Consider the following 14304-nt stretch of genomic DNA (forward strand, 5'->3'; position numbering starts at 1 on the left):
CATTCACCCATGTCACATTACAACAAGATGTTAAATTTAATATAAAAATTCAAGCTGCATGATGGGAATTTTAAAAAGGCCAGGGTTCTTAGTCAAAATAATAGTTTGGTATAATGGCTGATCAAATGGCACAATACTCACAACTTTCCAAACCTTCACACACTCACCATGCACAAACTTTTCACATTTAGGCTGCAAGTTTCCTCTAAATTAAAAATCTGAAGATACTGTAAATTGTGCCAGCTACCTTCAAACCAGAATCCTGCACTGCTGTATCATTTTTAACAGAATATAGCTCAAATCAGTATATATAGTTGGGATAGTCCATATACAGCTGGGGATGCTTTCAGCAGGGGGTCGGAATAGATGCCTCCTGAGGTCTCTTCCAATCCTAATCTTCTATGATTCTATGATATACTAGAGGAAAAATGAGACTATCGATCTGTATGGAATGCATATTTTCCCATAGCCCAGTTGCTGGTGTAAAATGAACCAACAGGTGGATTAATATACTAATGGATGTTAAAATATGGCCTGGTGTGAAATTTACAAAAAGAAGGTTTTAAAAAAAACTATAATTCCCCCAAAAGCCACCACCTCACCTTCCATGTGCGTCTTCTCCAGGGTCCAGGCACCTAATTAGTGGAGCCACGCCTGTCCGGCTCCACTAATTAGGTGGGTGGCCCTTCGTTCTCGTGTGTGCAACCACCCAGGCGCACACCTTAGAAAAAACCATCTGCAGACCACCTGAATGGAGCTCGCGGACCACAGTTTGAGAACCCCTGCTCTATAGCAATGAGATATCACGCTAAATAAATCTGAATGGACTTAAAACAACTCCAAGTGGCACAGGTTGCAGGCTAAAAAGTGGAATAGCAGATATAACAGAACAGCCATTCAGAGACATAATAGATAAAAAAATCTAATTTATTTTTCACCACTTAAGCTGTAGCCCCCTCCCAACGCACACACTTTCCAACTTGGACAATGAAAATGGACAGGTCATTTTCATTTTTGTTGGTAGCCAGTTTCTAGCCTTTGCATTTTTTATTTCTTATGGACTACCACAAATCTACATTTTAGTTACAAAAACACCAAGCAATAAGAACCCCCTACTCTCAAGAGTGCATATCAGTGCCCTCATGCTTTAAGTTTCATTTTATTTTTACATAAACAAAACTCATAGGTAATTAGCACAAAATAAAGACAAAATGGGATCTCAGAATTTGTGAGCCAAGAGTAGGCTTGGCCCTGGAAAACTCTGCAATTCAAAGTGATGAAGCATTTTTCTTCCATATACATATGAAAGTGCTGTGTACTGTTAGGACCTGAACCTGCTACATACCCTTAATTCCCACTGAAGTAAGATCTCTACACAGCTCCCATGTTCTATCCAATAGGACAGCATTTAATTTGTGGGTAATATTATTCGTTAAAAAGTGTATTAGGATATTTCAGGGTGAAGAACATTGTGAAGAGATTAGATCAATCATTAAAGAAGCATTCGAAAAATTAGCAAGTGTCATGTCGTGTGCATTACTCTTCCATTTTATGACATTTCCGTGTCAAAGAAGGAAACTAACCTTTGAGTTGGTAAGACAACTGTCATAATAAAAGTTGTAAAATCTTGAATTTATACATATAGAAGACATGGCTTTACAATGTACTGAATTCTGTATTCTACTAGTTTTAGTAATTAATTATCCAAGAGGTAATAACTTTTCTAGTTACATAGTTAAGATATTCACCAAATTTCAAACAACTAGCTTTAAAAAATGCATTCTAGAACACCATCCTTTCTGATTAATAAAATTAAAATAAAATCAGTTTTTCTATGCACTGTAAATAGTCTATTCTTCAGCTAGTAAACGTCAAGATGTCTATCAAGACTGCAAGAGGCTCCGCATGATGGGGTACGCCGCATAGAGCTTTGGTTCTACATGGAGAGCATGGACATTACTAGTCTAAGCCTCTCTGCTGGCAAAGTCAGAGTGCAATATTAGAATTATTCTTAGATGGATGATGGACCTGCTTCTCCTCTAGGGGAAAACTGATATAAAAATTGACTGACATGGTCAGGGTAAGCAAAAAACAAGGAACATTTAGAAGACAACAATGACCCACAATAAAGTACTCGAGAATAGGGGTAATAATAAAATGCCAAACAAAGCAGAAAGAATGAGTAACATGGTAGTGCATTGTTCAGAAGAGTTATGATATTTCCCTTATAGACAGTAAGGTGACAATACCGAGACATACCTAAAGTAGAAAGTGAGAGAACATTACAAACCCTTAAAATGGACTATTGAAGTTTATTTTTAAATTGATCTCACACTAACTAAAACTCCTATACAGAAGATGGATAATTATGAATAAAACAAAATTAAAATAATTGACCAGCACAGCTAATACTAAATTATTATTATTACAGTGCTTAGGCTCAGCTAATCAAGCATATGGAATTAAAAATATTCAAGCTCGTAGACTTACATTCCTCACTTTTGGTAAGTACTGTAGATAGAATTAAATCACATAAATGCATCTTGAACAAAGAAATATTTCTGAGTTTATAAACCTGATGCTAAAGGGGGGGGGGGAGGAAAAATAACCAAGCATTCCAAAAAGTGGGAACTTTTATGTAAAACAATTCCTCCTATAGTAATTTTAGGGACTCAAACAGATACTCAATTAAAGATATGCTATAGAGATGTGACAGTAAACTTGCTAAACTTTACCAATGCCAATCATACTCTTTAGAAGGAGTCCCTTCACAATCAGTCATAAAAATATGATGAAAAAGATTTAGAGAGACATCTGTTTCACTCTCAGGTGTTCTTCTCATAATCCTTGTTTTAAGAATGTTAGTTTTTTTTAGAGACATTTGTTGCTCCTTCCATCTTACTCATATTAGACCAGTTTCTGTGTCACAGGGCTTTCTACAGCAACAAATTATATCACAAATGGGAGATCACAGTAATAATTAAGAGATCCATTTATGTTTAAAAAGAAAAAAAACACTGGGTTTGGTGGTCCGTGTATTAATAATATTAATGGTATTGCACCCTTTTTAATGGCCAACAGCAGAGTACTCAAAAGATTCAAAAGTGGAGTTAAAAATCATAATGTACAAATACTAAAATGTTGAATACAACTAACCCCCAAGCATAAACCTGAAAAACAGCCACTTCTACACAAGCAGAAGAACTTACATTTGCTTAGCACTGGACACATTTTAACACCAGGTTACTCCAATCTAAATAGGGCATGCAAACTTTCCCTAGATGATAATCCCAGACTTCAATTGAAGAGTCCCATGTGAGATTTTCAAAGGCATGAAGGGCAGTAACTCCGTAACTCCCACTGAAAAATCAATCAGAATCGGGTTCCTAACTCTCATTTTTGACTTTGAAAGTCTTCTCCTGATACCAACAGCAGATTTGATAAATGCACATTCAAAACCAAGTAAGTGTGATGCAATGTGCAATGAGATGGAGATCTTAAAAGTAGACATAATGCACTCTGTATAATAAAACACTGTACTGTAACACTAATATGATTGTTTTTACAGTACCAGAGAATTTCAAAACACTTAAATAAAAAGATGATCACATGAGGTAAAGATCACTATATGAGAGCAGTGAGGTTTAGATAGGGTTAAGTGTCTTGTCAAAGTTCAAACAAGAGAGGAGTGGCAGAGACACAAACAGAAGCTAAGAGTTTCAATTACTTGTAGCCCAGCCCTAGTCAACAGACCACACTCCCACAAAAAGAGAGAGACTAGTATGCTATTTCTTTCTTTTTGAGCCAATTAAACAGCATAGCAAAAGCATCCCTCCCCCCAACCACAGAAGAGGTTGTAAAGTAAATCTAATGTACCATTCTAACAGGTCCATCTGTGTTACCAGAGTTCAGATGTACAGTTCTGGTACCCTTTATTGGTATGAACATTTGGACTACTAAGTACCAACTAGAGGCTCTGGCTGCCAGTCAGGCACTTTCAACAATACATATCAAAGTTGTACTGGATTGCAATTAACTTTATTGGCATTGTGGTTGTCCATTTATTTCACAGCTAGAAGATGAAACTGCAGAACTGGCAGAAAAAAAGACTTGGCTCAAATCTGGTAAAGGACAGCCCCCTTTCTTCCATCTGTACTAAATGGAAGGATACTGCAAAAATTTTTAACAAGTTCTCACTAGTGTTGAATTTTAACTGGGATTGAAAGTGTAAGAAAAGACTTATGGTCTCCAAAACTAAATGTTAAAAACTAAAGCCCCAGTACTGCATGTATTTGCAGTAATAAAGTTTGCACGAGACTTGACTTTGATGGAACTACTCATGGTAGTTAAGTTAAACAGGTTTGCAGGACTGGGACCTAACCCATTCCAGGAACCAGAGAATGAGCAACTATTGGACCAAATTCCAGACACTGAAATGTCCTAAAGCTAAACAAGTGAATCAGTCTTCCTCTTATTTATGTATCATCTTTTGTTAGGGTTTGAACTACGGTCATTAGACTGAAAGGGGTGGATTCTGCTAGTTTTGCACTTTATCTGCATATCAGGTGATGAATACAATGACAAATTTGAGAGTTAGATAAAACATGGCAATTATTTGCAAAAAATAATTTACACCATCCCACCAAGAGAGATATTTATCAGGGAAACTATTTGGAGATCTCTTGTAGAAAAAAAAGTTCTGTAAATCAAAATACAATACTGTCTGATTTACTTAAACAGAACAGAACTAGAACAATTAAGATGATCATTACCTCCACTCACACGTAGCCAAAGCATTTAAACAGTCTACTAATGGCTAACTTTTAAAAAAATGTTAAACTAAGGAGAGGAGCATGTCATGATGTTTACACCATATCATATTAAGAAATTGATGATGAAATTGGATGACAAAGTAAATCTAGTATGAGTACACATACTTCTAAGATAAATGGACTTGTGCCCTCAAATAAATTATTGGTGGAGTTTGCTGCATATTTACTATTGTATATGTCAAATACTTTACAGAATTTTTGAGTTCAGAAGTGCCTGGTGAATACCATTCATCCAATAACTCACTTCAGAGAGCTACAGCCTTTTAGTATCCCACCTATTTACTGGAAAGAAAAATTTCTGTACCTTATTTCAAAAGGGGCAAATACTGCCCTGCCCTGGTTTCCAATCCAGCAGAACCAATGTAAATTCACTGCAAAAGGAGTACGTGTCAAGTCACACTGTCCCTGTACATTGCAGAGCTGTATTCTATGGGAGTGCTTACTGTGCCCAGTGAGTGAGGGAGATTGAAGAACAGCAACTGTATACAGCACTAATTTCTTCCCAAAAGGGCTTACTGTGTCCTGAAGCTGCAATAGTGGCCACAGAGTAGCTTCACTGATGCTCTATCATCTTGAAGGGACTGAAGAAAGATAATCCTGCTATTCAAACTCGGAGTTGAAGATTTTGCATATAATCAGCAATTCTTCCTACTTTAGAACTTTATATGGTAGTGTCAACCCACTCTTGATACACCATTGGCTACTAAACTAATAATCTACGCTTCACTTGGCCAGTGTTGGCATTCACAATATCTGGGCAGTACTTTGGCAGCAGGGCTTCATAACCTGCCTGAATATTTTGGAAACTAAAAATGGAGACTTACTGTGGCCAGAAGGCTCACTTTTAAGTAAACTCAGCACTAAGAGATGTTGACTTTACTGTAGTGGAGGCTGAAATTTTCCATTTATTCCCTTAACAACAACAGTACAGTCAGCAGCACAAGCTTGATCTATATGCTTTCTTACCAATAGGCCTCATATCTAATGTGGAAGTGTGGGTGCACTTTTAGTTGATGATGGAATAGTTTAGTCTCCATGGACCATATTGGTCCTTGGCCTCATTGTCAATTACAATGTGGACACTTGTATGCTGGGGACTAGCAGGAAGCCACCATTTTAATAACAATGTATTTTAAATATAGGGTTCATCTCAAGTCCAGTATGTTTGACAAGGACTGTTTTAGTATTTATTTATACTGTGTAGTAAGAGGAAGCCTTACACATTTCTCTTTGCCACTACTGTTCCCACCTTACCAAGGACAGGTGTTATACAACTAAGTAGCAGGCTCTAAACTTGAACCCATAGCAAATAAAACTAGGCACGTTCTTAGGGTGACCAGCTGTCCTGGTTTCATAGGGACAGTCCCAATATTTGGAGCTTTGTCTTATATAGGTGCTTATTACCCTTCATCCCCATCCCGATTTTTCACACTTGCTGTCTGGTCACCCTACATGTGCTCATGTTAAGTAACTAAAAGAGGGAAGAGAGTGGAGGACACACATTTCTCCACCACTGAAAAAGTCCATATCTCGCAATGTGTAGTTAACAACGTGCAGTCTGATTAACATTTATATCTTTCAAGAAAGCTAAACTAGATCCTGAAATTTTCATTTTAGATTCATTACCGAGCCTGCTAGAAACATCCAATGCAGATTTCATTACTGTCAGATAAAGATATTGCTTTCCTTAATGAAGAGCTGTGTGTCACCACGTGGTACAAAGCAAGTCCAGCCTGTTGATCCACTGCTGAAAGCTACTGAAACACCAGCATCAGACTTTAATGAAATGCCGTATTGATTAAAAGATGGAGGTAGCTAGTCAGCACTGAGGTTGTACAGACACAAAAAGATTCAAAAATGTACCAACAAATACCTCAGTGTCAAGAGGATGAGGACAGGACATATTTAGTACAGGTCCCTCAACTTTAGAATTCCCCTGCACTCTTGTTGTGACAGTGCCTCAGTCTGGTGAGCTTCCAGGCACGCTAAGGCCTACTTAGAAATTCTCACTAAAGATGTAGGTTGACTTGTGAGGATCCAGTTTTTATTTTTACCTTGATATGACTGGAAGAGAACGAAATAATGTTTTTTCTGTCATTTTGCTGTGCTGTATTGATTTAAATTGGTCTATATGTTCACTTTTTTAAATACAAACAAAATACCTACCCAAAGGACTAGGCACCCTGACAATCAAAATCACAATCCGTATAAAAACAAACAGCACCAGCAGATCAGAGGCCAACCCCACCACCACCACAAAAATCACCTATCCCCATCTCAAAACCCCTCATGCACTCAAGACCAATGACACTCCAAGAATGCCACAGATCCCCAAACACCCCATATGCCTACACAAATAAATGCAATTTGAAGTGTTCTAAAGGTCAGTAAATTTGGACTATTTTGGACCAGCGAGTGGAAAGGAAGCAAATTTTGTCATGGGAAACACTAGCTGAAATATCAGGGGGTAGCCGTGTTAGTCTGTATCCACACACACAAAAGCTGAAGTCCTAGTTCAATTTGCTCCAAAAGTGAATTCTAAAAACAACAGTATTAATTAGAACAGCTAGTTCTCTTTTCACTGCTCTAGCAATTTGTACTGTAGTGGTTACCTTTCCTTGCTAGAAGGGTTTGCCACTGTCAAGTCACAGCCCTAATACAATACAAATTATAAAGCACTGCATATATGATTTTATGGGGTGTGCTGTTTTACAACTAGGACAATGCTTCTCATGCCGGTGGTAAGAGAGAAACTGTCAAACTGAGAGAATATTGGAATTAAATAAATAAAAATAATTTAGAAAGATCACTGTCTTGGCCCACAGACTTCGCCTTTCTTTCGAAATTAACTATTCAACTTCACTGTAAACAAATGACCAAATAATAAAATAATAGTTAAAAACACGCAGAAGTCCAATTCTGCTCCCAAATTTACTCAAGAAATTTAAGTAAGAGGAATTTCTGGGAGCAGAATTGGACCCTGAGTGCTGGGATTCTAATGATATCCTCCCCTGTGAAGTGGAGATGGGAGAAACTGAAATCATAGAATCATAGAATATCAGGGTTGGAAGGGACCCCTGAAGGTCATCTAGTCCAACCCCCTGCTCAAAGTAGGACCAATTCCCAGTCAAATCATCCCAGCCAGGGCTTTGTCAAGCCTGACCTTAAAAACCTCTAAGGAAGGAGATTCTACCACCTCCCTAGGTAACGCATTCCAGTGTTTCACCACCCTCTTAGTGAAAAAGTTTTTCCTAATATCCAATCTAAACCTCCCCCACTGCAACTTGAGACCATTACTCCTCGTTCTGTCATCTGCTACCATTGAGAACAGTCTAGAGCCATCCTCTTTGGAACCCCCTTTCAGGTAGTTGAAAGCAGCTATCAAATCCCCCCTCATTCTTCTCTTCTGCAGGCTAAACAATCCCAGCTCCCTCAGCCTCTCCTCATAACTCATGTGTTCCAGTCCCCTAATCATTTTTGTTGCCCTTCGCTGGACTCTCTCCAATTTATCCACATCCTTCTTGAAGTGTGGGGCCCAAAACTGGACACAGTACTCCAGATGAGGCCTCACCAATGTCGAATAGAGGGGAACGATCACGTCCCTCGATCTGCTCGCTATGCCCCTACTTATACATCCCAAAATGCCATTGGCCTTCTTGGCAACAAGGGCACACTGCTGACTCATATCCAGCTTCTCGTCCACTGTCACCCCTAGGTCCTTTTCCGCAGAACTGCTGCCTAGCCATTCGGTCCCTAGTCTGTAGCTGTGCATTGGGTTCTTCCGTCCTAAGTGCAGGACCCTGCACTTATCCTTATTGAACCTCATCAGATTCCTTTTGGCCCAATCTTCCAATTGGTCTAGGTCCTTCTGTATCCTATCCCTCCCCTCCAGCGTATCTACCACTCCTCCCAGTTTAGTATCATCCGCAAATTTGCTGAGAGTGCAATCCACACCATCCTCCAGATCATTTATGAAGATATTGAATAAAACCGGCCCCAGAACCGACCCTTGGGGCACTCCACTTGATACCGGCTGCCAACTAGACATGGAGCCATTGATCACTACCCGTTGAGCCCGACAATCTAGCCAGCTTTCTACCCACCTTATAGTGCATTCATCCAGCCCATACTTCCTTAACTTGCTGACAAGAATACTATGGGAGACCGTGTCAAAAGCTTTGCTAAAGTCAAGAAACAATACATCCACTGCTTTCCCTTCATCCACAGAACCAGTAATCTCATCATAAAAGGCGATTAGATTAGTCAGACATGACTTTCCCTTGGTGAATCCATGCTGGCTGTTCCTGATCACTTTCCTCTCATGCAAGTGCTTCAGGATTGATTCTTTGAGGACCTGCTCCATGATTTTTCCAGGGACTGAGGTGAGGCTGACTGGCCTGTAGTTCCCAGGATCTTCCTTCTTCCCTTTTTTAAAGATTGGCACTACATTAGCCTTTTTCCAGTCATCCGGGACTTTCATGATGAAAGCATGCTTTGCTCAAGGTCAGCTTTTACACCAGGAGTCCGGGTAATAGACAAAACAATAGAGGTGTGTCTTAAAAATAATTAAGACACAGATGAGAGATTGCGTAAGTCAATCATGACAATATTGACATGTCACACTGTAGGAATCACAAAATAAGAAGTTTTAATAAAACATTCATAATTAAAATTTGTTTAAACTTTGTAAAGTTCATACCTGTGTTGTGCAGAACTTGAGAAGCTGTAATTAGTTTCAGATTTACAATTGTAAATCATTAGTCTGTGATTGCAGGTAATACTATTTAGCATCCGATGAAATGAGCTGTAGCTCACGAAAGCTTATGCTCAAATAAATTGGTTAGTCTCTAAGGTGCCACAAGTACTCCTTTTCTTTTTAGTATTTACTTGACATTTGAGATCCATGCTGGTAAAGAGGATTTTATTGCAATGATCTGATATTCCTGGTTAATTACAATATATTCAAATTAATGCTATTCTATGATTGGAAGCTGAGTTCTCTTTGGAAAGTAAAAACGATATCATGAAATAGGAATGGGGAATTTCAAGAATGTTCTCAGGATACATAGTGTCATTTGCACTGGCTCTGACCATAGACAAAGCTAAGACACCATTCAACAACTGAGATTTAAAACTACACATTACTATGGAGATAGCTTGCAGAGATTCAATTTCTTGGCTTTGTGACACTGGGACTTAAATACAGTACGAGTAATGTACTGAAGTCACAGTCCCCATCTTCACATGTCATACTATACCCGAAACAGAAAGGTTCAATAGGGTACGGGATGCTAAAGGTGTCAGAAAACAATCCAATCACTTATCCAAGAGTCCCTTTAAATTCTGCCTCACTGCAATTAATTCGGTCAATTTCACCCAGACTGGAACAGACACACACTATGTACCTATATATTCATATATAATTATAGCCAGGAGAATAATCACTACCTCAAAATCATCTTACCCCAAGGTTAAGCTCTGCTATTATAATTTGCTGTGTAGTGCTTTAGAGCTGCTGTTCAGTACAGACAAAAGACAGAGTGCTTAGTACACCTGACTGTAGTTTAATGAAAAACTGCCAAAAAAATCTCATTTCTCATGTAAATATCAGATAAAAGGAAAACTAAAATACAAGCAGCACATCCCTTCTTAAATTCTGCATTCATATTTATCTAAGAGGTTCAAAATTAATCACAACAATATAGAATCTCCTACTTTCCATAAGGACATTTGCTATTATACTCGTAGCCAGTTTCAATATTTTACAAATAGCCAATACATGTTTTTAATTTCAGATCTTTTTGAGATTCTTCATTTAGCTTTTCAAAAGGTAAACAAAACACTTAGTTTAACATGAATCTCTTTCACTGTTCTGAGAAAGTTGCAGGGCCCACACCACGGGTAGACAGACTGTGTGAGAACATGTGTGCTCAACCACAAACTTCAGTTACAACAACAGTGATTTATCTCAGAGAATTCTCCGAAGATAGAAAAGGACAGATGCAAGAACTCTTCTCCTTCCCAAGCTTCACACAGAATGGAAAATGGAAAAAATCCAGGAACAATGTTCATGGAATTTTTGAGAGAGAAATGCTTTAAAATCCAAGTAACAATGTAACACAACACAACATACATCAGATTACAATGGACATAAAGATAACAGATTCCCTCTAGAAGATGCAATGACCTCACTATCCCTGCACAAAATAAACCCAATCTACTGATAACAAAATTAATAGCAATGATGAAGTCAGTCAAATATTTTCAACTACGAAATTGTTACTGGATATAATGAATACTAAGGGCAGCTATGCCAAACCATCTGCTGTAGACAGCAAAAAAAAAAAAAAAAAAAGCCCTGAATAAACTAGTTGAAGATTATCACATGCTAGAAAGGATTTTTACACCAAAAGAACTTATTCCAGGACTGCCTGGCTCTTAGAAAAGGATCCCACCCCATGGGAGGGGAGATTATTTTTGCAGTGAGAGGAGTGCACAGTGGACAATGATTAAGCCAATCCATAGAAAAGCCGGCACTTCCCAGCCTCCAGGCTGGGCCGGGGGGTGGCAGACCCAGAGCCCTTACGTCACCAGGTAAGAAGGGACACGTTAGCAGCTCAGGGACAGGAAACAGGGACTCCGACTCAAGCGCCAGCCCCACCAGCGGCTCAGCAGGGAGCTCCGCGGTGCAGCAGCGGGGGGAGGCCGGGGACAGGAAGACAGGGCCACGTGTGCCCAACCCGCCCCGGGGGGGGACTGGAGCAAGCCCGGGGGTGCCCCAGGCCGGTTCCGGGGGGCGGGGCCAGGCCCGCCCGGGTCCCCACGGCAGGGGGGCGGGGCCGGTGCTGGCCCGTCGCGGGGAGAGTGAGGCGGCCCCGTCCCGGGGCGGGATAAGTGGGGGCCGGGGCCGGTCCCGGTTAATTGGGGGCCGGTCCCGGGGCGGGATGGGGATTGGGGGCCGGTCCCGGGGCGGGATGGGGATGGTCCCGGGGCGGGATAATTGGGGGCCGGTCCCGGGGCGGGGGGGGCGGATTGGGGGCCGGTCCCGGGGCGGGGGGGGCGGATTGGGGGCCGGTCCCGGGGCGGGGGGGGCGGATTGGGGGCCGGTCCCGGGGCGGGGGGAGGATGGTCCCGGGGCGGGGGGGGGGATTGGGGGCCGGTCCCGGGGCGGGGGGAGGATGGTCCCGGGGCGGGGGGGCGGATGGTCCCGGGGCCGGTCCCGGGGCGGGGCTCACCTGGGCGCACGGTCTTGAGGCGCACGGGCTCCCTGAAGTGGCGGATGACGGCCAGGGTGTCGCGGTGGGTGAGGCCGCTCACGGGGGTGCCGTTCACCTCCAGCAGCACGTCGCCGGGGCTGGGGGGCTTGCCGGAGAGCAGCGCCGGGCCGGGCCCGCCGAGCTCGCCCAGCAGCAGGCGGCCCCCCAGGTAGGGGAACTCGCCGAGCTCGGCGCCGCCCCGCAGCAGGTCGGGGTCAGGCGCCCCGCCGGGCTGCGGCGGCCCCCAGGACACGGCGCACTCCTGCACCTTGCTCAGCCAGTGCCGCTTCCTCCGCAGCGTCTTCGACATGCCGCACCATGGGGGGCCGCGCCCGCCCGCCCCCCGCCCGCGCGCGGTGCCCCCGGCTCCGCGCGCCGCCCGCGCGCCTCACAGGGCCGCTCGCCGCCCAGCGCCGCGCGCCTCCGAACGCGGCCGCCGCAGCCTCCCGACTGCTGCCCTCGGCGCGGCGGCGGCGGCCGGCCCCGCCCCCTGCAGGGGCCCCGCCCCCCACGCCGAGAGCCCCGACACGGCCGGCCACGCCCCCTCAGCGGGCCGCGCGCGGCGGAGCGCAGTCCCAGTGACGTCAGAGGCAGAACTTTCGCGGGCCGGAGCTGGAAAGGGGCGTGTCCCCGGCTGCCCGTCCGTCCGCCCGCCCCACGTCTGTCTGTCCGCCCGGCTGTCTGCCCCGCCCCCACCCCCGCCTCTGCCTGCCCCCAGCCCCCCCTGTGTGTCCCCCCTGCTGCCTGCCCTGCACCCCCCCAGCTCTGCATCGGCCCCCACCCCTGCGTCACTCCAGCCTATCTGCAATCCCCCCCGCCTGCCCCTGCTATCCACCCTGCTATTCTTCCCCCCCCGCATCCATCTGTCTGCCCCCCATCCCACCCATGTCTGTCCCCCCCTGCTGCCTGCCCTGCACCCCCCAGCTCTGCATCGGCCCCCACCCTGCTATTCTTCCCCCCCCCCGCATCCATCTGTCTGCCCCCCACCCCACCCATGTCTGTCCCCCCCTGCTGCCTGCCCTGCAACCACCCAGCTCTGCATCGACCCCCACCCTGCTATTCTTCCCCCCCCCGCATCCATCTGTCTGGCCCCCACCCCACCCAGCCCAGGCCCCTGTCTGTCCCCCCTGCTGCCTGCCCTGCACCCCCCAGCTCTGCATCGGCCCCCACCCCTGCGTCACTCCAGCCTATCTGCAATCCCCCCCGCCTGCCCCTGCTATCCACCCTGCTATTCTTCCCCCCCCCGCATCCATCTGTCTGCCCCCCATCCCACCCATGTCTGTCCCCCCCTGCTGCCTGCCCTGCACCCCCCAGCTCTGCATCGGCCCCCACCCTGCTATTCTTCCCCCCCCCCCGCATCCATCTGTCTGCCCCCCACCCCACCCATGTCTGTCCCCCCCTGCTGCCTGCCCTGCAACCACCCAGCTCTGCATCGACCCCCACCCTGCTATTCTTCCCCCCCCCGCATCCATCTGTCTGGCCCCCACCCCACCCAGCCCAGGCCCCTGTCTGTCCCCCCTGCTGCCTGCCCTGCACCCCCCAGCTCTGCATCGGCCCCCACCCCTGCGTCACTCCAGCCTATCTGCAATCCCCCCCGCCTGCCCCTGCTATCCACCCTGCTATTCTTCCCCCCCCGCATCCATCTGTCTGCCCCCCATCCCACCCATGTCTGTCCCCCCCTGCTGCCTGCCCTGCACCCCCCCAGCTCTGCATCAGCCCCCACCCTGCTATTCTTCCCCCCCCCGCATCCATCTGTCTGCCCCCCACCCCACCCATGTCTGTCCCCCCCTGGTGCCTGCCCTGCAACCACCCAGCTCTGCATCAGCCCCCACCCTGCTATTCTTCCCCCCCCCCGCATCCATCTGTCTGCCCCCCACCCCACCCATGTCTGTCCCCCCCTGGTGCCTGCCCTGCAACCACCCAGCTCTGCATCGACCCCCACCCTGCTATTCTTCCCCCCCCCCCGCATCCATCTGTCTGCCCCCCATCCCACCCATGTCTGTCCCCCCCTGCTGCCTGCCCTGCAACCACCCAGCTCTGCATCGACCCCCACCCTGCTATTCTTCCCCCCCCTGCATCCATCTGTCTGGCCCCCACCCCACCCAGCCCAGCCCCCTGTCTGTCCCCCCTGCTGCCTGCCCTGCACCCCCCCAGCTCTGCATCGCCCCCCACCCCTGCGTCGCTCCAGCCTGCTATCTGCAATCCCCCCGCCTGCC

At 45.8% G+C, this 14304-nt stretch overlaps 1 protein-coding gene across 7 annotated transcripts in view; it reads right to left on the reverse strand.

Moving 5' to 3' along the window:
* MAGI3 (membrane associated guanylate kinase, WW and PDZ domain containing 3) overlaps nt 1-12571 on the reverse strand; it is a 211945-nt gene extending 199374 nt beyond the window's left edge. For 2 of the 7 annotated variants that reach the window (XM_073319477.1, XM_073319475.1), the window contains exon 1: nt 12068-12571. In XM_073319477.1, coding sequence (XP_073175578.1) covers nt 12068-12398 — 331 coding nt within the window. In that variant the 5' untranslated portion in view covers nt 12399-12571. The remainder of the gene's footprint in view (nt 1-12067) is intronic. The other 5 variants (XM_073319474.1, XM_073319473.1, XM_073319471.1 and 2 more) reach the window with 4 other exon arrangements.
* Nucleotides 12572-14304: the final 1733 nt, after the last annotated feature.

This window comes from Lepidochelys kempii, chromosome 21 (assembly GCF_965140265.1).
Source record: "Lepidochelys kempii isolate rLepKem1 chromosome 21, rLepKem1.hap2, whole genome shotgun sequence".
NCBI classification, from domain to species: domain Eukaryota; kingdom Metazoa; phylum Chordata; order Testudines; family Cheloniidae; genus Lepidochelys; species Lepidochelys kempii.